The sequence below is a fragment of the Delphinus delphis genome, chromosome 3 (genome assembly GCF_949987515.2).
Source record: "Delphinus delphis chromosome 3, mDelDel1.2, whole genome shotgun sequence".
Classification (NCBI taxonomy): Eukaryota; Metazoa; Chordata; class Mammalia; order Artiodactyla; family Delphinidae; genus Delphinus; species Delphinus delphis.
This window is the reverse complement of record NC_082685.1, coordinates 12,218,646-12,243,349: the sequence shown is the minus strand read 5'-3', so window position 1 is coordinate 12,243,349 and position 24,704 is coordinate 12,218,646. Positions and strand designations below refer to the sequence as shown.

At 55.1% G+C, this 24,704-nt stretch overlaps 3 protein-coding genes across 4 annotated transcripts in view; all 3 read right to left on the bottom strand.

Moving 5' to 3' along the window:
- The window catches only part of PBX4 (PBX homeobox 4), a 34,641-nt gene extending 26,878 nt beyond the window's left edge, over positions 1-7,763 (bottom strand). Inside the window, exon 1 of the mRNA XM_060006649.1 lies at positions 7,685-7,763. Within this exon, the coding sequence (XP_059862632.1) occupies positions 7,685-7,725 (41 nt within the window). The 5' untranslated portion in view covers positions 7,726-7,763. The remainder of the gene's footprint in view (positions 1-7,684) is intronic.
- A 3,532-nt stretch (positions 7,764-11,295) lies between these two features.
- LPAR2 (lysophosphatidic acid receptor 2) lies at positions 11,296-13,959 on the bottom strand. Its single transcript, XM_060006648.1, has 3 exons — positions 13,871-13,959; positions 12,306-13,047; positions 11,296-11,609 (listed from the first exon to the last, which is right to left on the bottom strand). The coding sequence occupies exons 2-3, from the start codon at positions 13,045-13,047 to the stop codon at positions 11,296-11,298; spliced, it is 1,056 nt and encodes a 351-aa protein (XP_059862631.1). The 5' UTR covers positions 13,871-13,959.
- A 906-nt stretch (positions 13,960-14,865) lies between these two features.
- GMIP (GEM interacting protein) lies at positions 14,866-24,237 on the bottom strand. Of its 2 annotated transcripts, none has more exons than XM_060006646.1 (21): positions 24,120-24,237; positions 23,064-23,148; positions 22,523-22,598; positions 22,354-22,411; positions 21,931-22,056; positions 21,775-21,839; positions 21,556-21,663; positions 21,031-21,111; positions 20,777-20,947; positions 20,550-20,687; positions 19,980-20,191; positions 19,670-19,776; positions 19,506-19,595; positions 19,110-19,187; positions 18,887-19,041; positions 18,477-18,665; positions 18,238-18,375; positions 17,939-18,135; positions 17,227-17,614; positions 15,792-15,858; positions 14,866-15,655 (listed from the first exon to the last, which is right to left on the bottom strand). In XM_060006646.1, the coding sequence occupies exons 1-21, from the start codon at positions 24,136-24,138 to the stop codon at positions 15,282-15,284; spliced, it is 2,922 nt and encodes a 973-aa protein (XP_059862629.1). In that variant the 5' UTR covers positions 24,139-24,237; the 3' UTR covers positions 14,866-15,281. The 2 variants fall into 2 exon arrangements, with proteins under 2 accessions (XP_059862629.1, XP_059862630.1); XM_060006647.1 differs by having other exon boundaries at positions 20,004-20,191.
- Between the last annotated feature and the right edge of the window lie 467 nt (positions 24,238-24,704).

Below are 24,704 nucleotides of genomic sequence, written 5' to 3'. Positions count from 1 at the left end.
GAGAATACGTACTGATACCCAAATTCAACCATAGAAATTATTACAGTTATTTTAGCAAAATGAAGCCTTGGATCAGGAGGCAGTTTTGGCAACAGGAAACGAGGATAGTTATTTAATACAACACAAGAAAAAACTCTGCAGGACTTGAATGAAATGCAACCTTTAAATGGAATAAATTTAAGTCTGTGAAAATCTCATTATGATGTCCTTATTTCCTAATCTGCCCATGGATTGGTCACAATCAACACTATTGTTAAATTTCTTACTCAAAACCACAGAGAGATGAAAATCTCTCTCCTGAGCAAAAGGTGAAATGGCTTCTCACTGCCTGCTCCAAAAACACAAACCACTTAGCAAGGCATTCGAGGCTCTTCACCAGAGTCCTGCTGACCTTCTCCCTCCTCCGGACTTGGGGAAGTCCTACTCCTCTGTCTAGTCCAAGACTCTAATGGGTTGGCCTGTCCTAGCCTGGATTTCTTACTCCCTCCTTTCTTCCGTTTAAAGCATTTATCACGCCTGGCCCGGACATGATGAAGGCCTCAACTTACTCATTTCAGAAATTCCAGGCCAGCACCATACTTGGCACACTAACTGAGCAAAGATTTGTTGAACTGAACTGAAGGAAAGGTAGAGGCTAGAGATGTGACACTAGCAGAGTAGAAATGAAGAGTCTGAAAGCAGAGCTCTGACGTCTCTAGACTTAAGTGGGGCAAGTGGAGAATCAAAAACTAGGGTGAGAACTGCTAGGTTCCACAGCCAAAGAAGGGAGCAGAAGCCAGAAGCACACAGGGCTCGGCTGGGGGCCCCTCTTTTTGGTCTCGGTTCTAGGGCCGAGCCCACACGGGGCACTCATCCACTCTAGGAATGAAGGGAAAATATTAAGGGGTTTAATAGTGCATCATGACAAGAGAGACAATCAAAAGGGATTTTGGGCTTCCCTGGTGGCACAGTGATTGAGAGTCCACCTGCTGATGTAGGGGACACGGGTTCGTGCCCCGGTCCGGGAAGATCCCACATGCTGCAGAGCGGCTGGGCCCCTGAGCCACGGCCGCTGAGCCTGAGCGTCCGGAGTCTGCGCTCCACAATGGGAGAGGCCACAAGAGTGAGAGTCCCGTGTATAGCAAAAAAAATGGATTTTGCTGTGATCCTAGATAGCTTCAGGAAATTGTTTTAAAACCAACAAAATCGGGACTTCCCTGGTGGCGCAGTGGTTAAGAATCTGCCTGCCAATGCAGGGGTGATGGGTTCAATCCCTGGTCTGGGAAGATTCCACATGCTGCGGAGCAACTAAGCCTGTGAGCCACAACTGCTGAGCCCGCGTGCCACAACTACTGAAGCCCATGTGCCTAAAGCCTGTGCTCTGCAAGAGAAGCCACTGCAATGAGAAGACTGCGCACCGCAATGAAGAGTAGTCCCCGCTCAATGCAACTAGAGAAAGCCCGCATGCAGTAATGAAGACCCAATGCAGCAAAAAGTAAAATAAAATAAAATAAAATAAAATCCAACAAAATCCAACTCTTAGGAAAAGCACACCAAGGACAGCAAGCGTTTCCTTTGGCACTAGACAAAGCCAAGCTAAGCATGTTAACCCAGGAGCAGAGCTAAAACCTGCAAGCAGTCTAAGAACACAGACTGCCAGGCACCAAGTTGACTGGTATCTACAGAACCTCCTTAAGGGCGATGAAAAAGAAAATTTCAGCTCTGAAATTTTACTTCCCGGCTTTGGACTAATAGATCCTCTCATGCTAATGCTATCTGGCTTTAGGAAATTCCAAACCATAAATTCCTCTTCTGATCCCTTGCATTCTTTGATGGGCATGCTGAAAGCTCAATGCTTTCTGACATGCATTAATGTACATACTTCTAGAGGTCTGTGTTTCCATATTTAGTATCCCAGAGGTACCAAGACGAGGGGCACACCATTCACTTGACAGTACATACCTTGCCATTTGAGTAAGTTTTAAGGATAGTCAAACTTATGTCATCATCTCCTTTTAATATTCGGAATTTAATCCATATTCCAGGTAAAGTCTGCAGAAATACTGGAGGAATGAAGAAAGTCATGCAAATTTTGACCAGTAGAAAATACCTAACAAGTCATATATGTAAAAATCAAATTTAAAAAAAGTTCAGAGAAATCTTTTCTTCCTAAGGAAAGCTATGGAGGCCCTAATTACAATATCTGTTATGTTGCCCAAAGGCCAACCTCTAAATATACTCTTTTTAGTTTCAGGTTCACCACCGCATATGCCATATAGCTTACTCTTAACACATGTATAATAGTGACCATTCTCCATCATATTTTTATTCGTTATATGTAAAGTTTTTTTGCCCTAAAGACCTTATTACCATTCCCCAATGATCATTTTCTATTACACTCAAGTTCTACAAACTAACGCAAAGTTGAGCTATGGTTTTACAGACCATGTAAAGGAAATATAGAAACAACCCTGGGACTTCTAAAACTTGATTTCCTTAGACTGAAAATGTAAACAGATCCTGAAATAACAAGGTCCCATGGCCCCAGATCAAATGTTTCATCTAGAGAAAAAAAAAATCAACTGTTTTCTGATTTTTATTTGTTCATTTCTAATTTTCTTTCTATATTAAATAGACAAAACAATGCTAATATGTGACCCTTGTGATTAATTTAAAATCCCTTATGCCCACAAACACAACTTAGGCTCAAAAATAATTTCCATTTGTCAGATTAACCATCTACTAGGTAAAATGATTCATGAAAATTGAAATAAATGACACGCTATCATCTCCACTCTTGAGAGTCTGACCTCTCCAAGTGTGGTCTGAGATCAGCGGCATTGGCACCCTTGGGAGGTGGTTAGAAATGTGGACTCTTGGGCCCCACTGAGACCTGCTACATCAGAACCTGTGCAATAAGATTTCTGCAGAGATCTGCTGCAGGTCCAGCTAAGAGAAGCATTGCTCTAGAACACTGCTGTCCAGAATTTTCTGCAATGATGGAAATGTTCTCTACCTGCATTAAGATGGTAGTCACATGGCTACTGAGCACTTGAGAGGTAGCTAGTGTGACTGAGGAACGAAATGTTTAATTTTATTTTTAAAAAACATTTATTTATTTAGGCTGTGTCTTAGTTTGACCCGTCTTAGCTGCGGCATGCAGGATCTTCGTTGCGGCATGCAGGATCTTTAGTTGTGGAAAGTGGACTTCTTAGTTGCGCCATGCATGCAGGATCTAGTTCCCCGACCAGGGATTGAACCCGGGCCCCCTGCATTGGGAGTGCAGAGTCTTACCCACTGGACCACCAGGGAAGTCCCTGAATGTTTAATTTAATTAATTAATTTATTTGTGGTTGCATTGGGTCTTTGTTGCTGCACGCGGGCTTTTTCTAGTTGTGGTGAACAGGGGCTGCTCTTCGTTTTGGTGAGCGAGTGGGCGTCTCACTGCTGTGACTTCTTTTTTTTTTTTTTTGGCAGTACGCGGGCCTCTCACTGTTGTGGTCTATCCCATTGTGGAGCATAAGCTCCGGACACGCAGGCTCAGCGGCCATGGCTGACGGGCCCAGCCACTCCGCGGCATGCGGGATCCTCCCGGACCGGGGCACGAACCCGCATCCCCCGCATCGGCAGGCGGACTCCCAACCACTGCGTCACCAGGGAAGCCCGCTGTGACTTCTTTAGCTGCGGAGCACGGGCTCTAGGCGTGCGGGCTTCAGTAGTTGCAGCACGTGGGCTCAGTGGCCCTAGAGAGCACGGGCTTCAGTAGCGGTGCATGGGCTCAGTTATTGCGGTGTGCAGGATCTAGGGCATGTGGGCTTCAGTAATTGTGGCTCGCAGGCTCTAGAGCGCAGGCTCAGTAGTTGTGGCTATAGTCTTAGTTGCTCTGCAGCATGTGGGATCTTCCTGGACCAGGGATCAAACCCGTGTCCTCTGCATTGGCAGCAGATTCTTAACCACTGCACCACCAGGGAAGTCCCCTGAATGTTTATTTTGATTCATTTTAATTTACAGAGACATATGGCAAGTGGCTACCTCCTTGGACAGTGTAGCTCTCTAGAGCATTTTCATGCCCTTGCAAGCAAAAGGTCAAGAACTGACCACAACAGCTAAATCTGCCAATCTGGCAGCACAACCCACCTGTCGTTCCAACATGCAGAATGACTTGAAGGGCCAGTCCTCTTCAGCTGCCTCTTCCAGATCATCAGGTCTGGAGCCCAGATCTCCAGGACGACACTGTTGACCATTCTGCTTCCTTTTAAAATCAGGTTTCCAAAACTCACCCCTCAGCCTTCCCAGCTCTAGAGTTTTCACACTGACTTGTTAGGAATCTCACTACTAGACAAAAAAGTGAGTCCACCACTGACGAAGGGCAGCTTCCAGGCCCCAGGACACCTGAGGCCTGAGGATTCTCAAAGGTGTGGTACACAAGCACACTGTCAGGGGGCATGGTTAGGAGGGGACCCAGAGATTGCACCAGATTTTCAAAGGGGTCGATGATTCAAACACTGGTTAACAACTCTGGGAGGGGGAAGAACTTTGGAATCTGAGTCCTGACAGAGGAGCCCTCAACCCTAGTCTGATAACCTTATAAACCCTTCATAAAGGTATTCAAAAGAAGCAAAGGAAACAAATCTACATAAACTTCAACATGTTGTAAAATTTATTATTATAAAAACTAAGGCTACACATGATAGAGTGACATACTCAGAAAATCCTTGGCAAACAAGAGAAAATTTCCTGCCTTCCCGGTCCCATGTAAGAAATGAATGAGAACGTGATCAGTGAAAGATCCAACTCAGAAAACACAAAAACTGTCCCTCTCTAGGAAAAGCTCAGGGTGTCACCAAAGAAGTTCAGAAGATCATTCAAGAAGACTAGTTACCTATCACACAGGAAATTTCCAGCTGATGTGGGCTGAATTTCAACCAAGACAGTGCATTCCAAACTCCCCAGTGTCCCTCTACTATCTGTGTAGCCAGAAGGAAGAACAATACACAGTTCACTATTTGAAGACTATTCAGCTATAATAACAAAATGAATTACACCCAAGTATGTGGAGCTGCCTTCCTAATAACGTAGAAAGGTGTAAGAAGGAATCCAGGTTTAAGGAGAGTAGGTGTGCTTCCCTTCTTTAAGCACACGGTGACAAAGCAGGTTGAGAAGGCCTCAAATCTGAGATGAAAAATTCTTTTCTTGCTAGCCAGCTGAGCTAAATTGACTCCAGGGGCTCTTAAGAGGTTGGCAGCGCACAGAGATGAAACCGTTCTCTCTTGTTTCAGAGAGAGGGCAGGGTCAGAAAGACCTCACCAGTTGAAGTGAAGCCAAAGGCCAGGGAAGCCAAAGGCCTCACCCAGTTGGCTGATCAGGAAAGACACAATCTGCTTCCCTGCCCAAGCTGATAATCTACCAGGCAGCAAGGTTTACTATGAGGAAAAGACCCACCCAAGCTGTGTTTTCTCCGGAGTGGAGTAAGTGGCCCGCCCACTTGAGGACTGAAGACTGGTGTCTGGACTTGGGTGACTTTTAGGGCCTTGAATTTATCTAAAGGCTATGCAAGGAGTGGGGCAGATGTGAAGCTTCCAAAGTCTCAAAATAAAAGCTCCGGGGATCTTTCTACCTCAGGAAGAAACCAGGAATCAGCTACCTAACAGCTACGTTGTAAGGCAAGTGTAATGACCCCCTGTTCAGTTTCTTAGCCTTAAAAGAAAAACGACTCTCTTTGAGAACAGCAAGAAGAGGTGACTGACTGCATTCCATTCTAAGCCTACCTAGGGGAGTCTAGAATCTCAAGAGATTGTTACAAGAAAAAAGTAGCAGCCTTGGGGCAGTGCAGGGTGACACACGCCTGAGGAAGGCCACATCTGAGCAGAGTTCGCTCCTTAAGCAGCTCCTGGCCTAGAACAGAAGGAACACAGGTAGCTCCACATGCACCCAAAGCACTGCTTCTGTGGTTCCTGGGTGTGAAGAGCCCGTTTTCCCCCTTCCCTAGCTCCTACCAACCCTTCCAGAATCTAAGTGCCACAAAACTTGACTGAACGCTAGGTGCCAGGCATTGTGCACAGCCCTGGGAATACAAAGGAAAAGTACAACAATGCCCTTGCTCTCACACTGGCTTAGCGGAGAAGGCATCACAGAAGGTCACCCTCTCCCGGCCCAGCTCTTTTGTGCCAGGAATTACCTCTACTCAGCACACTCCTATTATGATGACTGTTTAGGAGTTAAGTCTCCCACACATCTTCCTTCTGAAAGAGCTCTGAAAGGGCAGAGAACAGCTTAGCCATCTTGGTTTCTGGAGCACCTAGCACAATGCTCCAGTGGTGTGCGGTGGGGTTATGTGTGTGTGACACTCTTAACTTTCCAGATAGAGGCCATGAAACTGTGGAAAGAGTCGACATTCCACAAGAAGCAAAGGCAAGAAAGTCTGAGGAATAAATGCCTGCCATATCCACCTTTTACTTGCCTCCTCCTTTCCTGGGGCTGCTGTTCACCTGGCTTTGTAACCCCTCCTCACTAGAAGGTTCTAGGCACTGCACCGTCCACACCACTACACCCTGGTCCCATCCACAGGGACCATCCCTTACCCCCAAACAAGTCCCATTCAACAAGACCTCATCCTCCAAAAGGATGTCATTCTGTGCTTTGCTACCTTCTAACAATTCAGGCAGGCCCCAAACACAATGGGCTGACTTGTGAAGCACATTTTACCAATCCTGGCTCACTGACAAGTGGTGGGTGGAGGTTAAGTGGGACAGGTGGTCTTAAAACCACTGTGATTTTCCCACTGCAACTGAAATAAAAGCCAAACCCTTTCCTGAAACTTGGCCCCATGTGATCCTGGTTCCAGACTCTCTCTGCTGTACTGGGGACTTTCAGTCCCTGGCTCTGCATTCTTCCTGCCCTTTCCCACCTTCGGGCCTCTAAGGGTGCTGTGCCCTCTCCTGGCTTCCCACAGCTTGCCATCTCTTTACTTACAGCTTTTAGCGCAACTTATACTTAGTTTTGCTACTTACTTTCTCTCCCTCAAACCATGAGCTTGAGATCAGTGACATCAGCACCCAGCTCCGTGCCCCGCACATAGTGTCTAATAAACATTCGCCAAATTAATAAAAAAGGGAGTCCTCTGTCCCCCTCCAGCTCCCCCACTAACCTTTTTTCTGGATGCTTCCCGAATCAAATCACACCATCTCTTCATTCCCGAGTCCCATTTCCCACAACTCATTCTCCATTACCTGCCCCCAGAACTTCCCATCCTCATGCATACCACTGATCCATTTAGTTGTCCATCCTTCACAAATCCCGTGTGCACCCATCTCTCAGCCCTTACACCCCCCCAACACTCCTCTTCCCCCTTACATCCATAAACCCTGAAACCACCTTTCACCATAAACCTCTCCATCCACAAACTCCCCTTAAACCCATCCCTCTCACCCCAAGATGAGCTCCTAAAACCCAGCACCCACAGCTTAGCGCCATAAGCCCCCTTTCAATCCGTTCCATTCCCTTCGGCCTCAGAACCCCCCTTCAGTCCTCCTCAAACCCCCCGCCCCCGATGTGCCCTCTCCCTCTCCGCCCAGACTCACCACCCCATCTCTCACCCTGCACCCTCCTCACCCCTCACGCCCCCAGCCGCCCCGGCCCTGGCCCCTCGGCCCGCCCCCTTCACTGAAGCGACTTTGGGTGGCCCCCGCCGAGTCCGCGCCAGCACCTGGCTTGCGCCTCGTCCAGGCTCTGGTCGGTGATGGCCATGATCTGCAGGACGTCGTCCGTGTCGGAGCCCGGTGGGGGCCGGGGCGGTGAGCGGCGCGGGTCAGCGGGGCGGCAGCACGGGGTGTCCATGCGCGGCGAGGCCTGGCGGGCGCTCAACCAAGGAGCAGCCGAGCCTGGAGAGGTCGCGCGGACGTCGTTGCCAACCGCCGCCGTCTATGCGCGCACCACGCGCGCCCTCGGGCCCCGCCCCCTCCGCCTACAGCCAACCGCCGCCAGCCAGGCGCGCCCCGCCCAGGGACACGCCCTACTATCTCCGTCAGCCAACCGCCGCCGCGCGGGCCGCCGTGCCTCGCCCACAGGCAGGCCCCTAAAAGCCCCTCCTATCTGCCTAGGACTCTGTTGGGGGTTGCTGAGGCAACGGCGCTTTCTACCCCTACCCTCCTCCAGCCGGAGAGGGCAAGGCCGGCTTTGCTCTGCTTCAGAAACCCCATCTCCCACATCTCCACCTCCCTCAACCATTCCTACTCTGAGACACTTTACACCGCACACGTCCTTAGAGCGCTCCCTTCTCAGAGCCCGCACACCTCCTCAAGAGTCCCCACTCCTCAGGGACCTCACTTCTTAGAGCCAATCCCCCCCCAGCCCCCACTCTTCCTCATAGGCTCCCATGTCTCAGAGCATCCCACTCCTCAGGGACCTACACATCTCAGAGTCTTAACTTCTCAGAGCACTGCACTCTTCCTCCAAGCCACCCCTTGCTTCTCAGACCCTCCCTAGCCTCTCAGAACCCCATCAACACCCCTACCCCCATTCATCTCCAGAAGCCCGGAGCCCCAGACCCCTGCTCCCCTCAGCCTCAGTGCCAGCAGGTGGGTCACTTGGGCTCCCGGCCTCCCAGTTCCCCCTCCCCCCACCTCTAATATTCCATAGGGGGTACAGGTACGTGTGGTGATGGTGGTTGGAAGGTCAAAACTGAGTGATTTTCTCAGTTGCAGAAATCACTTCTATTCACCTTTCAAGGTCCAGCTTATTAAGAGTGACCTTGCTTTATTCATTCTTTTGCCCTACAGCATTCCGCTAGCACGTGAAGGATGCTTTCTGAGGACCTACCCTGTGATGCACCCCCAAATCAGAGCGAATCTTCACAGGCCTTTGTTTCTAGCTGTTAGGACTCCTGGCATCAGAGGATTCTTGTGCGAGAGAAAAGGATTTATTCTCGGACATAAATCACTTCTCCAAAGTCATGGGACCTCCTAGAGCCTGTTTGCAATGGGGACAGACCCCAGACGAGGCTCATAAAGGGACCTCAACCTCCTGGGAACCCTTCAGGACAGGGCCCATCTTCTTCGCATTGCTGCTGGAGAGGAAATGCAAACACCAACTGGTCTGATTAGATTCGGGCACTCCAAAGGGAATGGAAATGAATGATGTAGACTAGTGTAAGAACAACCTGGAAAGCTCCTTGATGAAGGAAACCTGACACTTGGCCCCAGTAACAGGAAGTACTAGAACATGTGGGGACTATGGAGAGCTGGCACCCTGTACAAAAGGTCAGCCACTAGTGCAGCACCACACAGGAAATCATCTGAAAAGTAGTGGGTAACTTTGGCATCCTTCAGAGAACAGTGGTGGGGGGATGGGTTGAGAGCTTCAGGGACCATCTGAGACAAAAACCTTAAGTCACCTGGTGGAGAGGAGAGACCTACAGAGAGGGAAAAACTGATGGGACAAGATCCCGAAGGAGACCAGAAGAGTGTGGGTTAGAACCTGGAAGATGCTGATGCAAGAGCAGCCAGCTCAGAGCAGGTGAAACAGAGCTACCTTTGGAGACCATCAGGGGTTCCCACCCCATAGGAACGGCTGGCTGCCTTGGCACCCAAAGTGATACTTTTGTCCAAAAGGCCTACAGCTCCCTGGAGACAAGGACTATGTCCCCATCCACGTGGCTGGGTGCTGGCCTAGGTCATCACTTCTGAGATTCAGGCCCCAGGCTCAAGGAGCCACACTGCCTACCTTGGACCCTGGAGAAGTACCTGGCACCCCAGTTTGTTCTTGCCTCCTCACAGACCTGTTGTAGGGCAGGGAGAATTTTCCCAAAGGGAAACTCAGCCCCAGTTAATGTAGAAGGATCTACACATTTTTGGTTCTTTGGCAATGCATGCTTTAGTAGTTTAAGAATTCAGCCTCTGATGGGAGGCCTGGGTTCAAAATCTGGCTAGGTGTGTAAGCAGAGAGAATCCAGAGCCTGGTTTAGGCTGTGTCTAGCACAGTGCCTCTGTGTATCTGAGAGGGGACTCATCATGGGTCTGGCACATCTGAGACCACAGGGTGAAGTGGGGAAAGCCAGGCTGAGCTTGTGACCAACTCCGGACTTTGTGGAAATCCGAAGTCCTTTCCTCAGGGGCCTCTCTAGTCCCTCGATGTATCTCTGTGCCCTTTTGAAACTATGTAACCACGGGCCAAATTTCGATCTCTCTGAGCCACTGTCCTCACATGAAAATATATATAATACCTATGCCACAAGATGCAGGTGGTGATTAAATAATGCACCTAAAACGCTTATCAGTGTGCCAGGCACATCAGAGAAGCTTGAGAAATGGCAACTCTAAAATCCTGCATTCTGGTCCATGGACCCCACTACCCCAAGCCCACAGGTGTGCACGTAGGTGATGGAGTGGACAGTGGGATGGACACACCTGACTATTAACAATCTGGACTCAGACAAGGGGGCAGGCAGGTGAGAGAAGCCTCACACAGGCCACAGACTACTCTGGGCTCCAGAGAACGGAGACAGAGAGGCAGGTGGCAAGATGAAGGCAGGGAAAGAGGTGGAGGAGACAGAGGCAAAAGGGAACAAGAAGAGAGACGGAGCAACAGCCATGCAGAGACCAAAGGGGAATGGGAACAGGGCCCAGGAGATGCCACGTTGAAGGATCCCAGCTCAGCCTGAGCTGAGGTGGACAATTCTGGGACATAGGGACAGACAGATAAGCTGACAACAGAAAAGGCTTTGGAGACCTCAGAGCGGAAAGGTTTACTCTTTATAGACCCCCTCCTTGTAGACCCCCTTAACTCTTGTGGGGATAGGCAAGACCACTGGAGGCTGCCAGAGGCCATAAACCTTTCCCAGCTCACGCTCAGCACTCCTCAGTCTGTGGCCTAAACAATCAGCCTCAGGCAGATGGGGCGCCCATGGTCCATCCTTGTTACCCTGTTGCACTGGGCAGCGTGGCCTGAGGGGGCCCTCATCTCTCCCACCTTTATTACCCATGCCACCGTGGACGAGGAAGCAGTCCACAGGGCTTGCCAGGCATGTGCAGTAAAAACAGAAAAGTGTCCGTTAAAAAGCCCTGCAACCTGAGATGACTGAAGGGCCAGATTCCTGCACCCCGTTCAACTCTCTCCCAGATGCTTAGATGACCCCAACCTACAGGCCCTGAGATGGGCACAGTTGTCTGCCTGGGTAGGGCTGGCAGTGGTTTCATGCCAAGCCAGACTGAGGGTCTGCCTTTAAGTCTGGCCCGCAGATTGGGTAGAGCCGGGCGCACCCACAAGTGGCCAGGGGCAGAGCTCTGGCATTTGCTGTACCCTGCTGAAGTCCAAGGTTAGCTAAAGGGTGGAGTCCATCAGGGAATGGCCATTCTCAGGAAGCATGATGCGAGTGCTAGGGCCTGTCTGGGTGGAGGATGTGTAGCGAACAGACTTGTGGGTGGACCGGCGAAGGCACAGACAGCAGAGGAGGTGGCGGAAGGTGCGGCGCATCTCAGCATCTCGGCATGAGTACACCACGGCGTTGACCAGCGAGTTGGCCTCGGCTAAGAGTAGGAAATATTTCTCCACAGCCAGGACGTTGCAGGACTTGCAGCCCAGACCATCCAGAAGCAGCACCACCTGGCCCGGTGTCCAGCAGACCACAAACGCCCCTGCGGGATGGAGCCTGATGTGAGCAGGGCCAGCTGTTGCAATGGCTCAGAACTGGAGGAGTCTCCAGAGCTTGGGCGACAGCTGTGCAGTTTGTAGGGAAGAGCTGCCTGTCTTGCTGCCTTTGCAGCATGATGGGGCAGAACTGCTAAGAGGGGAAACCTTTCTCTGATTGTCTGCCAGAGGAAAGCCCTTCCTAACTGGTATACGGTGGACAGGACCCTGGACATTTCTACATAGAGATTTGTTCTTTGGGGGAAAGGTCACTGTGGGACCGACCGATTACTCGGTGGCGGAAAAGGAATGATTAGGAAGAGTTGCTCTTTGTTTCTTGGGGGTGGTGTGTGCACCTCCCCTGCTCAGACCATTCTACATTCAACCGCCAGACCTCATTACTCCTGGCTAAGAACTCTTAAGGGCTTCCCATGGAACTCAGAACAAAATATGACTCCTGTTTGTGCCTTTTGAGGCTGTGCTGACCTTCTCTTCCTGCGGACCAGTCACGTGGGCCTTCTCCCCTCTTTGGAGACACTGGGCTGGTCCTGTTTGGGGCTGTCACCTTCTGTTCCCTCTGCCTGGAACTCTTGCCTTGCCTCTGCTCAGGTAGCACCTCCTTGGAGAACATTCCCCACCCAGATCATCCCCTCCCATCATGCTCTATCAGTCTCGCAGGAGTTGGGAAGTAGGGTGCCACTCACCCAGGATGATGACAACAGTCTTGACCAGGCTGAGCGTGGTTTCACGGTAGTGGGGGTGGCAGCTGACATGCTCTGCCATGCGCTGCACCCGCCGCCTCACATAGAAGAAAATGCGAGTGTAGACAGCCACCATGAGCAGGAAGACGAGCAGGCTGGACAGGGCCCAGACGGCCAGGTAGGAGCGGCTGAGCAGGGGGGCCATGCGCGAGCAGCGGTCCAGGGCACAGAGGCAGTGCCAGGAGTGGGCGGGCAGCAGCCCCAGGCCCAGCGCGGCCACCCACACGCCCACGATGAGCATGATGACCCGGCCTCGGGGCAGGCGGCTGTGCAGCTGCACAGCCATCACACTGCGGTGCCGCTCCACGGCGATGGCCAGGAGTGTGGCCACGGACGCCGTCAGGCTCGTGTCCAACAGGCCCTGCCGCAAGAACCAGCCCTGAAGTGAGAGCCGGGCTGTGCGCGGGCCTGTATGGAACATGAGGAAGAGGTAGGCTACACCGGCAAAGAGGTCAGCTGCGGCCAGGTTGCCAAGCAGGTAGTAAATGGGCTGGTGGAAGCGACGGTTGGAGGCGATGGCCGCGATGACCAGCAGGTTGGTCAGCAGCACCAGCACGCTGACAGTCAGCCCCAGTGCCACCACAACCACATCTTTGGGCCGCCAGTGGGAGCTGAGCTCCTTGCCGCTGTTGTTGTAGAAGAAGCCGATGGTCTCATTGTAGTAGCACTGGCCCATGGTGACCATCTGGGGGCACAGAGGGAAAGGTCAGTACAGAAGGTCCTTGTTGGAGGGACAGAGAAGGGAGCAGCAGCCAGAGGGAGGATTAGGACAGGAAGGGCAAGGGTCTCAAACTCAGATGCATGAGGGCAAAGTGGTAGTGGTAGGGGCCAGGGTGGCCTGGAAAAGCAAGTCTGTGAGTTCGGGGGTGGGGTGGGGCAGTTGTTGCTTAATTACTAATAAGACTCTTAGAAGGGTATCTCCCAAATCAAACGACTGGGTGGTTTTGTTTTTAACCTAAAGAATCAAAACAAAACTCATTTGCCCACGCGGCGCCAACCTGTGACCAATCTGTGTGTGTGTGTGTGTGTGTGTGTGTGTGTGTGTGTGTGTGTGTGGCGGGGGGGGGTCGGTTAGGGCAAGACAAAGGGGTGTGGGCTGTGAAAGCAGGCAAGGGAGGGTCAGTTTGGTGTTGGGGTCAGTGCAGGGAGCGGAGCCCAGGGGGCGTGTGTGCGCAGGGTGGGGCCACTGCTAGGACCTTGCAGGAGGTGGGTGCTGGGACATGGAAGTGACTCGGGCAATCAGATTGGGGGCAGTGAGGCAGCCCCACAAGTTGGGCGGCGGGCTCTGGGCGCGAGCGCTCCCTAAGCAGGCGGGGGGATCGGGCCGTTCCGAGTGGGACAAAAGGGGCGGTCAGGAAGGCGGCAGCAGGCCGGGCCTCTGGGGGCCCCCAGGCTAGGGGAGGAAGAGGAGGAGGTAGGAGAGGAGGGGGCGGCGCCCGGGCCCCGCAGCACGTGCCGCGCCCTCCCCAGGCCCCGCGCCCACCCTCCCCCGTCCTCGCGGGTCTCACCTGAGCCGCCCGTCACGCCGCAGACAGGGTGGCCTCGCGCCCGAGACCCATGACCGGGCGACGAGGGCTGGAGCAGAAGAGCGTCTGGGTGCGCCTGGCGGGAGCGGCCAAGAGAGGACTGGAGGCGGGGTCCCGCCGCCCCGCCCCCGCCGCAGCGCCCCGCCCCGCCCGGTCCCCACCACCTGGAGGAGCCTCTCTTCCGCTGCCGCGGCGGGGACAGGGTCGCCCGGAACCGCAGCTCCCCTCTTTCCTCTCCGCCTCGCGTCTCCTCGGTCGCCCCTCTCCACTTCCGGCGCGGGACCCGCACCCCAAGTCCCCGCACACCTCACGCGCCCGTAGTTTTGGGCCTTCGCGGGGCTGAGTCACTCACTGCCCGAGATTTCCCGCCGTGACCTAGCGCCGCCCGGGCCCACCTCCGGGTGGTCTCAGGGTCTGCGCCCCTGCCCCGGCCCCACCCCGCCCGCTCCCTCGTGTCCAATCCGTCGCCGAGGTCTAAGCCACGCCCTGATCCGACCCGGCTCCCACCGCCACGACCCCAGCCCCTCCTTGGCTTCGCCGGCTTAGAGCTACCGCGCGACGCAGCCTTCCTTGACCCGCAGACCTCTGGCCTCAGCTGACTCTGGCCGCACTCAGGTTTCTCGAAATCCAGCCCCCGGCAGCGCTGTTCCCTGCCCGGCCCACGCCTGTGGCGGCCCTGGACTCCCACGACCGAGAGCACACAGCCCCATTGTCTCGGTTATCTGCACTTAGTTGTGTTTGTTTGATTGTGCAGGACCGGATCGCACGCTGAGCTCCGGGAGGGCCGGCCCGGTGTGACTCAGCCAGGTGCCCAGGCCCAGCCTCTACTGCATGTAGGTGCTCGGGGTGTTCTGAGATGAAAGAAAGGGGGCTTTGATTTCCCTGGTCGGTAAAATGGGGCAAAAAGATGCTGCCTCACCCACCTCCCCTGTCACCCTTCCCTGGCAAAGAAAGACACTCAAGGTTATAAAGGACACAGTTTATTCAGAGGCCACCAGACCCCAGGCAGAATGTTGAGTCTGGGTTGCCCACATCCTCCAATATGTGGTCACTTGGGATCAGCTAAGGAGGCAGACAGATGGGGGAGTGGCAACAACCAAAGTAGCAAAAAGCACCCCTATCCTAGGGGTCAGAGACTAGGGTGGACCTCAAGGACCCCATGATCTGTATTGACCCTGAGTGACCTCTGAACCTGAGTGGCCCTGTCACTTGACATTGACCTGTGTCTAGTGGGGGGGGGGATCCTGGTACATTGCTGCTGAAGGGTTTTAGTTCTCCCCTAGGCCATGTAGTCTTTCCCCATAGGAACTCTCCAGACACCCCAACATTGAACTCCTGGGATGTTGGGTCCATCTTCTCAGTCCTGGGCTTCTTGGTCAGAGTGCTGGGATAGTCAGAAATGGTCCTCAGCTTCCTCAGGCTGGGTGCCTGGGCAGCAGGTGGCCTTGGGCACAGACTCGTTGTGCAGCTTGGAGAGTAGCCGGGCCGTCTCCTGCGTGATCTCAAAATGCTTGGGCAGTGGGGTGCGGCGCAGAGGGCTGCCCTCACGGGAGGTGGCGGCAGGGCCGGGTCTTGGCCTCCGCAAGCTCCCTTGGGGCACTGATGTGACAGGGGTCTCCTCGCACAATTTGGAAGCCACCATGGCCAAGCAGGACAGCTGGTGGGTGACAGGCCGTACACCCCCCCGGGGATACTTCACTGGCTGGCGGCTGAAGTGGCCACGGGACTGTGTCCCCAGGGGTGAGTCCTCAGGGCCTTGGCTGGACACTGTGGGATAGAGTGGTCAATGCTGAGCACCCCTAAGTCCTCTGGATACACCCCTCCCCCATTGTCATCATTCAGCCAAGCTACCCCAAGGCAGGGGCAACCCCAGAACCCCTGGGCTACCCCAAAACACACTCACCTTCCTCTCCCTCATTTTTGGTGTCTTTGGTTACTTCCTCTTCCTGGTCCCTCTGCAGAGTTGGAATCTGCAAGAAGAAACCCAAGAATGAGACCTCCAGCAATAAAATGCCAGTTCTTTGAGACTCGTAGACATGCAAAAGTTCCCTTGCAGTTCTGGTATCTGGGGAGAGATGATGCCCTTGAGAGTGTACTGCTTGTCCTCCTGTGAAGAGCAGTGTCATTAATCTCAACTGTGGGCTCTGTGAGGGCAGGAATGCCTTTGTTCAACAGAGGACCAGCCCGGAAAGTGACAGCCTTCTCTGCATTAGGAATGGGTGAACTACCGGTCTTCATCCTGCTCTATTTTCTGCAATTTCAGGCCTGCTTTTTAGCTTATCTGAATATCTTTTAGTTCATCCTTTCGCTAAATGCTAATAGCAGTTGGAATTCTTTCTCTGTGTCCGGAGCACTTTCTGAGGTATTCCAGTTCTCAGAGTCCCACACCTCACCAGCAGCAGCTTTCCCAGCTCTGGGGTGCTGCAGGGGAGATCCTAGCTCTCGGGAATGGTAAGTGTATCAGGATCTGAGGGTCAGAAAGCCTCCCCTAAGAGTCTCATCTGTAAATGGTTTTCATTAACAGTATTTACCTCTTAGGGCAATTACTATGCAAGCACCCCTGCATTGTAGGCGTGCAGTCTATGGAGGCTTGCACAGCCCTCTTTGGCCTCACTTCCTTCCACCTTCCCCTCACTCATTCATTACAGCATGGGGCTCTGCCCTGAATACACCAGGCATGGTCCCACCTCAGGGCCTTTGTACTGGCTGTTCCCTTTGCCTGGAACACCCTTCCCCTGATCTCCACCTGGCTTACTCCCCCCTCACATCCTTCCAGTCTTTGCTCAAACCCATCTTCTCCATGAGACCCACTCACAACATCCTATTTACTGCTACAAACTGCCCACTACCTCTCACCTTGGTGCCCTTGATGTCCCCTACTTTACCCTACCCTTTCTTTTTTCTATAGTATTCATCACCTTGTAACATCCTGTATAACTGACTTTGTATCATATTTCTTGTTTATTGTTGGTTTCTTTCCCACTAGAAGGTAGGCAACCAAGAGGATGGAGTCTTTGAATATTTTGCTAACTGATGCCTAGAACAATGCCTAGAGCAACGCTTGGCACATAGTAGGTGTTCAATAAATATTCTGTTGAAGGAATGAATGGTACTCATGTTAGTATCTCTGCAAGGCTCTACCCTGTTGTTACTCCATTATTTCCCACCACTCTATTCCTTACCTTTCCTTTCAGAATGAGTGCAGGGTAAATAAGGAAAGGAGAAAGGGAATGAAATAGACAAATTTCAAGGGAAAGGAAGGAAGGAAGACAGGAGAGAGAGAGGATTAAATGGAGAGAAGGCTCTCCCCATGTCTGTGGGCCCAGCAGATTCCTTACCTCTGTGGGCGTGGTCTCGGGATGCTTCTCCAGGGCACTAAGGGGCATGGTGTCTGGGTTGGGGTCCGAGGCTAGGGATATGGGCAGGGCATCCAGGGCAGGTTGTGAGTATGGTGGCTGGGGGCTGGTTGGGAGGGTCGTAGGGGGTGGGCTGGGGTCTCGGGGCAGGGGCTCAGTGGCCAGGAAGAGGTCATCAACCCCGAAGATCTGCTCATAGTGTACAATGAGGAACTCGATGAGCTGGGCCTGGTGCACGGAGTCTAGCAGGCAGGTGACGGGGCCGGCGCTGGCTACCCCTGGACCGTCCGGCAGCCTCAACAGTGTCGGCCCAAACACAATGCCCAGGTTGTTGGCAGACATCTTGTTCTCCTCATACTGTGCAGCCACCCTGGGGACAGTGTGAGGAGAAGGGTCAGGGCACAGAGGGTATGGTTATTGGTCATTGGGTAGGATCTGCAAGCCAGGCTAGTGGCAGCTTGCCCAAGTCATGGGTAAGTGGTCCCAGTCATTGTGTACGACCAGCAGCCACATGCCTGGCAATGGGGGTTAGGGGTCAGCATACAAAGTCAGGAGTCATGTATTAAGTTTCAGAGCTCAGAAAACACATTCAAAGGTCAGAGGTCAGGGGTCAGTGGTCACATGTCCAAGGAAGGAGTCCTGGATCCGTGCCTCAGGTCAGAAGTCATGTGGCAAGGTCAAGGACAGTGCACACCTGAATAGATGGGCCACCAGGTGCCGCAGGGTGTTGTAGTTAGAGTCAGGCAGCTGCACCAAGAGGTTCTTCAGCGAGCGGATAACCTCAGGGCTGGGGCTGGGGGTCCCAGGGTCGTGCCCAGGGTCTGCATGCAGGGTCTTAGCCAGAGAGATGAAGGCGTCGTAGAGGTGGAAGGGGACCACGGGGTCAGTGAGCTGGGGGTGGAATGGCAGGGGGGACATGGGTGTGGGTGGGCTACAGAGGGTCCTCAGTCTGAGCCCACCCGGCCTCTGACTCCTGAGCTGCTGAGCACCCACCTCCTGGAGGAATCGCTTGAGAACACTCGAGACATCGTGAGGCGAGTTCCCTGACAGGTCAACCAATGCTCGGCCGTTCTCAAAAGCCTGGCACAGCCGTTCCACGCGGACCCGGGACCCGCTGACCCTATAAATGCCCTGAAGGGCAGGGGTGGGAAGTTGGACAGCTGGCTTGCAATCTGGCCATTGAGAGGGCTGGGTCACTCACTCTTGGGGGTGGTCAAGGGTCAAGGTGGCACCTGCACACTCAGGGCGCGCTGTTCTATCTCGGTGGTGCACCTGGTGATCACAAGGGGCACCTCCTCCGGGAAGTCCCTTGGCAGTTGCAGGAAGTTGACCCCAAAGAGGGGGGTCCGGGCTGGGAGCCGCTTATGTCCGCAAAGGATCAGTAGAGTCTCCAGGCAGCGCTTGTGGCAGGTCAGAAAGCACTGAGGGAAAGGTCACAGGGTCAGGGAGGTCATCGGGGGTCAGTGGGGGAAGAGAAGGTCACAGGGATCCTCAGGGAGCAGGGGGCTCATAGGAGATCATCAGATCAGGGCAGGTCCCAGGGGTGGGAAGGTCTTAGGGATCTCAGGTCAGAGAGATGCCTGGGGTCAGAGAGGTCACTGGGGTTCAGCAGAGGTCATTAGGTCATCGGCCCAGGCCACACCTCCTCGCACTCGGTTCCGCTGACCATGAAAGCCTCGCACTCTCGGCACTTGGCTGGGCCCCGCAGCCGCCGCAGCCGGTGGGTCTGGGCCGCGTTGGACAGTGTCCACTTCTTGAACGGGGTGCCTGGCCCGTTCTCCAGCCCATCTCCCAGGTCTGCAGGGAGACAGGGTCAGGAGTGCCTAGTCCACCCCCACCCCACCCCTACCTGCTTCCAGCCTCACCAGGGTCTCGCTCCTCCAAGTCATCTGAAGATTCGGTGCCTGTGGACGAGACCTTCACCAGCCGCCTCGTGCCAGAGCCTGGAGTCAGAGGGTTACAGAGGTTGGGGGTCACAGAGGTCATGGGGAGGCGCCAAGGCTAAGGAAACATTCCTGGTTTTTGGCCTTCCAAAACCACCCACAGATGCCCTTGGGGAAAGGGTCAGAGGTCAGGAGGGGGTGGGTCAGACAGGTCAGGAGTTAGGGGTTGAAGAACCTGGGGGGTGGTTCAGAAGTTGGATCAAGAGAATGGGTCAGAGGTTGAGAAAATAGGTCAGGGTTGCAGGGTAGGTCAGAGGTCAAAGAATGGGTTTGAGATTGAGGGTCAGAGCCTGGCCAGGGGCTGGAGGATGGTCCCACCTGGGCTGGAAGTGGGAGAGTCCTGGGACCGAGACTCGCTGCCACCACCCATGCTGTCCACATCACTGGCCAGAGTGGGGCCCAGAGTTCCTAGGAGGGGACAGGTCAGTTAGGTGTGGCCTCCTGCCCCAGCACCACTCCTGCCTGCCCTTCACGGCACTCACCCTGCCAGCCTGTGCCAGTGTCCTCCCAAGGGCCTGGCTCAGCGGCACTCTCATCCAGTGGTGGAGGTGGGGCTCCAGAGAGCTTCTTTCTTGTGTCCAGAGGGGAACTGAAAGGAGAGGTTTGAGGGCTCTGATAACCAGGAAACTTGCCTGGGATGACATCACCCTGGCATCCCGTTTAGGCCCCAACTCCAAGTACTTGGGTCTGCAAGCCCTTATGGCCATGAGCATCATGGCCCCCAGTGCAGTAGCCCCAAATTCCCAACTCTCCCATGACTGGGACAACCCCACCCACCTGCTTGGCTCCTACCTGACCCCGCTCCTGGGGACCCACCCGTGCGTGAACTCCTGGAAAGAGAAGGCTGGTGGCAGGGGCGGTGGGGCGTCGGGCCGCAGCGCCCTCACGAACTCCTGGTATCGCTGGCCCGGCTCAAAAGGCGCGCAGCACTCGGCCAGGGCGGCGAAGGCGCGGGGGCCGCGTTCTGCCTGAGCCCCTCGCAGCCCGAACAATCCCAGGGTCACCTGTGGGGCGGAGGCCTCAGGTGAGAGAGGGGCTGGGCCTGGGAGCCTGGGGCATGGCCTGACCCTGAGAGATACCAGCTCGGTCCAGGTTTGGGGGCGGGGCCGGGCAGTGGGAGGTGGCTTAGGGACAGGAGCCCGCAGCTGGGGTTGGGGGTGTGGTCAGAACCAGGGTGGGTCATCTTGGGGGTAGGACCCCCTGGGAGGGGGCCGAGGGGGAAGTGCAGTCAGGGTCTGGGGGGCGGAACTGACTGTCCAGCAAGAGGGAGCGGGTCCTGGTGCTCTGGAGGTGGTTTAGGGGCAGGAGGCGCCTAGCCAGGGCGAATGAGTGTGGTGGGCAGCCGTCAGGTTAGGGTCTCACCCGCCTCAGCACTTCGTCCCCCTGCAGCACCAGTTTGCGCACGTGTGATACGATCCGCTGCTTGGCGGCCTCCAGGTCCTGCTGCCGTGCATTGGCCTCGCGGACGCAGGCCTGGTACAGCGCCTCGGCCTCCAGCGCCTGGAGAGAACAAGGCAGGGAGTGTGTGTGGGACAGATCGTGGGACCGGGGGTGCCGAAGCACAGGGGGGCACGGGGCCGAGTCCCCACCTTGGTCTGGGCCTCCTCTCGCGAGCGCCGCCGCCGCTCCTGCTGCTTGTTGGGTCCCGGCTGGGCCTGGGGGGCCGGGTCTTCGGGGGACGCCTGGGAGCGCACCCGCAGGTCCTCGCTGCGCTGCACATACTGGAGCTGGGCCCGCCGCAGTGCCTGCACCGCCTCATTCTGTGGGTGGAGGAGGGACGCGGTCACTGCTTCTTCATCTCCTTCCCCAGTCCGCTTCCCCAGCCCCCCACCCTAGACCTTACCATCCGCTTCTGCTCTTTCATCCACTGCTCTTTAAACTCCTTCCGCCACTTCTCAATCTCAGTCCGTTTGGCAGCCAGGGGCTGGGAAGGATGGGGAATGGGGATGCTGCCTCAGGGCTACTCGATCATTGCATTCACTGGGGCCACATGTCTTTCATCCTTTGGACCCTTTTCCGGGTCTGCACTCTCTCTCCTGGGTCTTCTCACCCAGAAGACCTCTGCCCTCCCCTAGCCCAGTGTCTCCAGAAAATCTCAGTGGTCACCTCCATCCTTTGTGCCTAGACCCAAAGATGCCAAGGCTCTCTTCCTGGGCACACTTGGCACCTCGTCCCGTGGCCCGCAGAAGAACAAAAGCACGGTTTCGCAATAGCACAGGAAGCCTGGTTCGAATCTCTGCTGGGTAACCTTGGGCAAGTTCCTCAGCATCCCCGGGTCTCAGCTTCCTCATCAGCAAATGGTGCTGATGGTAACGGTGCCTTCCTCCAGGGGGTTGTGGAGGGAATAATGCATGAAGGACCCCCTCACCTGGTAGTAGTCTCTTTTCTGCTGGGCCACTGTCTCCATGGCCAGGGCTCCCAGGCTGAGGTCGTGCTCCAGAAACAGGGTGTAGATGTACTGCAGTGGCATGTGGCTCTGAGGGTGGGGAGAGGCCGTCTGGTGTTGGAGGATGCTGAGGATCTAGGGGTATCTGGCTGGGGTTCTGGAGAGACTGGGCTCTGGGGGGGGTGGTGAGCTCATGGCTACCTGCTGGTGGATGGACACCTTTCCCGCCTCAGCAATCTTCATGATGTTTTTGGCAAACTCCAGCTCTGGGGGCAGACAGCAGGGGTGTGAGTCAGGCAGGGTGTGAGCACTGCAGGGTCTGGGCAGGGCCTGGGACCCGGTAGAAGGGGCCCTCACCATGGCTGGCTCTCTTCTCAGTCCAGGCCAGCAGCTCCTTGGCGTAGCGGCTCCAGGTCTTAGCATACTCCAGGGCTGCATCCACACCCCCCTTGGTCCGAATGAGCCGCAAGTCCAGTTCCTCCCCTGGGGCAGACGGTTGGACCTCTGACCTCTGAACCCTCCCCTGGAGGCCTTCCCTGAGCCCTCAAACCAGACCAGTGGACCCTGTTCTACACCCTATGGCTTCCCCAAACACCCCCTTGTTCTCATTTGTCCAGGTTGTTTTACACTGATTCTCCACTCAGACTGGGGGCTCCCTGAGTACAGGGGTTCAGATCTGTTGTGTGCACTGCCGTGTCCCTGGTGCATGGAATAGGCAGTTGATGATGGAAGGACTCCTTTCTGCCCCCCCCACCTCGCTTGGCCTCAAAGCCCCCCTACCTGTAAGGGGTGCAGGATCCTCTGGGGAGGGACCACTCCAACGGTTGGTTTCACTCGTCTGAGGGGGAGGGAGACAGCATTCAGGAACAAGCAGGGCAGGAGCTCCACCTTCCTCAGACCCCCTCCTCCGAGGTCCCCTCCTCCCTGTCCCCTTGGTCCCATCCCTCACCAAAGTGGCTGTGGGGGTCTTGTCAGGTTCTGGGTCTCCTGAAAGCACAGGGTCTCCAGCCAGCATCTCAAGGGTCCTGGGAGGTAAGGGTGTCAGGAGGTGTCAGACCCTCCACCCAGTCTGTCCCACCTAGGGGTGCTGGGGGCCCCAAGGCAGTTTGGGGATGGTCCTAGATATCACCTCTGTGACGTCTATTGTATCTAGGAGTCCTGAGGGATGGGGCTTTAGAGGGGAAAGTAGGTGAGCTTTTTTTTATGGGACTTGAGATAGAATTTGAAGGATCCCAGGTAACTTTGGGGTTCAGAGTGGGATTATAAAGCTCTCAAGTGTTTTAAGGGGTCACAAGGGTCACAAGAAGGATACGTGGGGGCCCTAGGATCACTTTGGGGATTTCAGGTGGATTTGGGGGGTTGAATTTTGGGATATTCAGGTGTTTTGAGGATCCAGAAGTTGCAGGTTCCTAATGGGGTTTCAGGAACCTAAATGGTTAGGGATTTGGGGGATCCTGGTGGAATTTGGGGTTACTCAGGCACAGACTCACACGTTCCCAAGTGAGATCTCGAGGTTGTCCAAGCTCCGGAAGATATCACTGTATCTCTTCCTGCTCTCAGGAGCTGAGGGTAGCCCTTGGGGAGGGGAGTATCACACATGGGCCAATGGAAGCCTCCCTCCACCCACAGCACTTTGGCAGGTTGTTTGGAGGGTCGGGGTGGGGCGGGGGCGGGGGGGGGGAGAGAGAGGGAGAGAGGGAAAGGGAAGAGAGAGAGAGTTCTGTTCCCATGGGGAGTATAGGATGGCGTGGGTGTCTGAGCTGGGATGGAGGGAGTGTGGGCTTGGGTGGGGCCCGACTTGGGACAGGCAGATGGACTCAGGCACAACCCAACACAGAGACAGCTGCTTAGAGGAGCAGAGACACCCACACATGCATTGGCCCAGAAGCAAAGCGACAAAACAGACGTCCTAGATACAGCCACACTGTCTCCCGGGACAGAGCCGGCTTGACAATGGAACCACATGGACCTCAGCCCAGACAGATGGAAATACACGTGGGACAGAACGGCACATGGCCTGCCACAGAAACACACACAGCCAGCCTGAAACCACAAGAGGCATAAAGACCAAATGACAATCAATATGCAAAGCAGAGACACAAAGACAGGCGGAAACGAAGTCGGACCTTGCCACATTTCTGTCGCAGGCACCACTTCTAGGGAGCCCAGATCAGCATGTCCCCCTCCCCGGGCAATGGAGTAGCCGGGTGGGGATCCTGCCGCGTTGCCCTCTCCATCAGCGGTCGTGACACCCTGCCCCCATCACAAATATCAGAAGCAGAAGCGGCCACTTCCCCTTCCTGGGCCCCCTCCCCCAGGCATCCGGGGTGAAGACTCCAAAGGGGGAGGGGGGATCAGGGACTGGTGTCCTGGGTCCTCCTCAGCTTGGGGGTTCCCACAGTGGAGCATGCCCGTGTCCTCCCCATTCAGGAACTCCTCTCCCGGCTCTCTGGACGGAGAGGGATAGGCGGGGCCCCTCATTGATTTAGGAAGTAGGATACTGTCGGGGGAGGCCCCTCTCTGATCCCGTATCCCGGGCTGCCTACCCGGCTCTGTTGAGTCCATGGTCCGGCCCTAGGATCGCTCGGCTGGGACGGGGATTGGGATGGAATCGCGCGCCGGCGCCAGCGGGGCCCAGCCCCGATTTCCTGCTGCGGCCGCCGCTGCCCGGGTTCCTCTTCGCCCCGCCTCGCGGAGGCCCCGCCCCCAACCACGCCTCTGCTGGTCGGCCGCACCCTCTCGGCAGGGGAGCGCGGACCACGCCCCCTGCCTGAGCGGCTGGATATGCGGCTGAGCCAGGACCTCCTGAGTGACCTGCCGAAATGACTCCATCCCAGCCAGGGTTCCCCTCCCCATATCTTTGCGGGGTCCCCAAACCCCAGCACACTCCCCTTGCAGTGAGTCCACAGAGTCTGCCTGGCCTGAGGAGCCTGTCCCAAACCTTTTACGTTCTACGACCCAATGACGCCCCTGCCCAGGGGTCTCTTGGACCTCTGAACTCATCCCAACCTGGCTGGGGCAATGGGAGCCCCCTGGTTGGAGGTGTGATGTCCCGCCTGATTCCAGTTGAAACTGAAGTCCCCTAACAACGCTGGGGCTGGAGATACAACTGGGGGACACCCAGTAATGCT